We start from the raw sequence: 3976 nt of genomic DNA on the forward strand, positions 1-3976 counted from the left end.
ATGGTTGTTTTCTCTGTCCACCTCCTCTCCTTAAGAGTCTTCATTTCTTGCATAGGACTTGTGGGTAATGTGTTTCTCATCTTCGCCATCCTTCAGACCAAGCTCTCCCGAGTCAAATCCTTCGAGTTTTTTCTCCTGGGACTGGCTGCAGCCAACTTGGAGGGAATTGTCGTCGTGAACATCTACGATATTGTCATCCTCCAGATTTCCTCGACCGCCATCAACACTTGGTTGTGTAGCACACTCAAGTTCCTGACTGTGTTGGGAGAAATCACCACCATCCTCTTCACCGTCCTCATCAGCATCTTCCGCCAGCAGAAGCTGAGAGACGCCAGCAAACGGGTCAACCTCCCAATCTACCTGGACAACATCAAGTCAGCCTGCATGGTGAGTGGGATTTGTGTGATGCTCGCCACCATACTGAGTCTCCCAGTTTTTGCTCTGAACTCTCAGGGCTCTACAGGAAACACGACAAGTAACATTAGCAGCTGCCCTCCGGATTTCTTCGCGTGCAGTGGAACTGACTGCCCCGTACTCAACGGCGTTTACAAATACATGTTCATCCTGGTGTGCTACCTGCTGCCTCTGCTCATCGTCACAGTCACCAGCTGCCTCATCATCATGGTGCTGCTGAGCCAGAGGAAGGTGGTGACACCGGTGGTAAGCGTGAGCGGAGGGAGTCACTTGGGTAAGAAGAGCAAAGCTTGGAGGCTCCATCAAAGCACAGTGGCCGTGCTGGCAGCTATGGGTTTGTTCCAGGTAGACTGGACTCTGTACCTGATCTTCCAGCTGACTGTTAGCCCCGCTGAATTTCCTTTATGGGCTGAAACTGAGTTCTTCATCTCGACTTCATACACGTCCATCAGTCCGTACGTGTACGGGATAGGAAACAACCTGTTCTCTCTCAAGAAATTTAGAAACAAGTAATTCAAAGCTTTCCTTCTGGCTGGATGTGTTTATGAAATTTTCATGAGCTCGAACTTTAGTTTAGCAGGAGAAACTACACGTGACAATGTCATATTCTTTTTTTCATGCTCCTGTCAGTTTTGAGATTTGGGCTATTTTGCTTCCCTCACATGTTTTATTTTAGACTAGTGGAAAGAAAATGTCCAAAATACATATTTAAGTGTTTATTTTAGTTCAGATTTCTCTTCTGGAAATGTAAGCAAAAGATAATGTCTTATCTGCATATTTAAACATTAAATTATTATTATTTTTTAATTACCTTTGTTCACCTCTAGTGTCTTATTTTTGATCTAAGAATGTATTCAATTTCATTATACATATTTTTAAAGGCCATTTCTCATACTCTGAGTCAACAATCTCCACTTCAGTTGTTTTATTCATAGCTATATTCAGTAGGTTTGTACAGAGGGGATTGTTCATATATAATTCACAGCCTGATTTATAAACATTTAAATTGTGAAAACATGGTGTAAATTGATTTTTTTTTATAGCTGTGAATCATGGCCAGATTATAAGACCAATGGACCACCTAAAGGCCCCACCACCTCTCCTGGATGGAGCAAGACACACAGACCCTTTTTACATCTTCACATCGCCTTTGCATTTTTACACAGAATCAAACAATGAAAGCCTTATGCTAAGCCCTCTATGATAACATGCTAGCATCACTGAAGCAAAAGAGGCGTGGCAGGCGTGAGTTGATTCACAACAGCATCAGCCTCTAGCGTGACAAAGAACATACGTGTCAGCAACAATAACAATGGTATAAAGACGGATTTACACTTGTGTGTCAGCTCTATGCAGACCCTATGTTGTGGCTTACACACGTGGCCGTTGTGAGGATTTATACTTGTGCAGTGGTGTGTCTGTGTCACTCTGCAGTTACACCTCCAAAACACTAGTTGGCGGCGGAGGTTTCTGTGAAGTGCTGTAAAGATTAGTTAATTCAAAACACACATTAAACACAAATTAAACATGGCTTAATAGAGACTATTTCATTTTTAATTTCAAACACAAGCAGTCAAATCAGCTTCACTATAACTCGCAGCATTCACAGACAAACACTTGTCTGTATCTGGACACATTTTCCCCACAAATACACAATGCTAACGTTATTAGCACAAGCCTATGGCATTTTACATTGTATAAATTAGCCTAGCAGCTAGCAAACTTTTCCTCTACTCATATGAAGCCAGGGACAACAGCAACATTTAACAAAGGTAACGTTACAAAATTCGTCTCAATTACAGCTCACAAGGTTCACTGACAAAACAACTGTCTTATACTAAACATGTTTCCAAACAAATACAACATGCTAACATTATTAGCACAAGCCTATGGCATTTTACATTGTATACATTAGCCTAGTGATGACCATGGAGTTCCTCTGCTCATATGAAGCCAGGATAAATCACACACAAGACTTAAAATGCTATTTTAGTGGAGGCTTTATTGTCTTCACAACTTATTGTTTCTTATCTGTGAAATTAAAGTAAATAAAAGCTTTGCTGCCACTGAGGGAAATGGTTTCAGCTCACAGAAACAGACAGGAGGTCTGCGTCACTGTGACCTGTAGTTATATTTCTGGGGAGTTGCCCGTCAGGCTTCACTGTAGGGTACAGTGTAGGCTCTACATTGACACAGAGGCTAAGGCATAAGTACGGTGTCGATTCAACGCAGATGCATAAATCCTGCTTAACATTGCAAGAACAATCATTTACTGTCCTTGTTATTTTTGGCAGCTGTTGCTAGTTGCTTTTTAAATCTCCCTACAGTGAGTTGCTCACATAACACATCGTCAAAACGTCACACTTGTCCCATCCCATCCATTTGGGGCTGTTACTACTATTGTTGCTGGCTTGAAGGCAAGACATCTCTGTCCCCACATTCTGCAGCTGTTCTTTTTATAATATAAAGAACAGTGAGGCATAATATTGGTGCCATATTTCCATATTGAACAAGCAGTGTAAAAGGAGCTACAGACTTTGTGGTCATTTTGAGTGTCTTCTTGGTTTGTACATCTTAATTTGAGTGACATTTAGCGGGTTTAAACCAGGGGGGGCTGACACTTTGGGTCCATGGGCACCCTGATGCTGATATATTACTAAACTCGCTGAGTTAGTTTTTTTAGAAACATCACCTTGCTCCAAGCTTTTTTGTACCTTTCATCAGTGAGCAGCTTCATAGCTTTGTGTTGCAGTTTCAGACCTTCATTTGAATCTGATTTGAACTGTAAAACTTCCTTTGATACAAGTTTTTGTTTTTGCATTTTTCTCTATTCAAAGTTGTTTTCAGTCTCAATGTTTTATATAAAAAGTGTTTCAATCAGCCTTGTAGCAAACATCTTTCATAAATGATAACACCACTGAAGGTCTGTCACTCTTTAGCTGATAAACTACATGTTTTTGTTCCTGGAGATGCTCCTTTACAGCCTGGCAGTTGGAGAAAGGAAAGCAAATCTCATGCGCTGCTATGCAACCCAAAATAAACTCTAAAGACGTAACAAGTCTCTGCTCATCTCTGATGAATGCAAATTCACACACAGCCTTAATTTTCACCACAAATCTCCACATATCAGCTGTATGTGATGAAGGTAGGAGCTCCTGCGCACAGACCCTGTATCAACCAGCCTGACCTGTGTTTACAGTACAGTGAACTGAGTCAAGACTCCACTGTATTCCCCACACTGTCTCACACCAACAGTGATAACTTGACCCAGTCACCTTTACTCCCCTCTGCTCTCTCACTGGAATGTAAATACACTTGCTGTGTAATTGTGGATCAGATGGGCACTGTGTGTGGATGTGTGACTAAGGACTTTATTTATATCCCACTCCCTGATGTGAGAAGTTTGTCCTCTTGCCTTAGCTGTTACTGTAACTTTAAGACAACATACAATTAAATATATAAACTGATTTTGTATTGACGTGAGTCATATTCAGGATAAATCTTTGTAACATCACTGAAAAGACTCACTGGCTCCTGCTGACAGTGACAGTCATTAGACATG

At 41.2% G+C, this 3976-nt stretch overlaps 1 protein-coding gene across 1 annotated transcript; it reads left to right on the forward strand.

The window, feature by feature from the left end:
- On the forward strand, positions 1 to 927 carry LOC125897559 (uncharacterized). Its single transcript, XM_049590962.1, has one exon. It carries the CDS (start codon positions 1 to 3, stop codon positions 925 to 927), a length of 927 nt encoding a protein of 308 aa, XP_049446919.1.
- The last annotated feature ends 3049 nt before the right edge of the window (positions 928 to 3976 follow it).

This window comes from Epinephelus fuscoguttatus, linkage group LG11 (assembly GCF_011397635.1).
Source record: "Epinephelus fuscoguttatus linkage group LG11, E.fuscoguttatus.final_Chr_v1".
Taxonomy (NCBI): Eukaryota; Metazoa; Chordata; class Actinopteri; order Perciformes; family Serranidae; genus Epinephelus; species Epinephelus fuscoguttatus.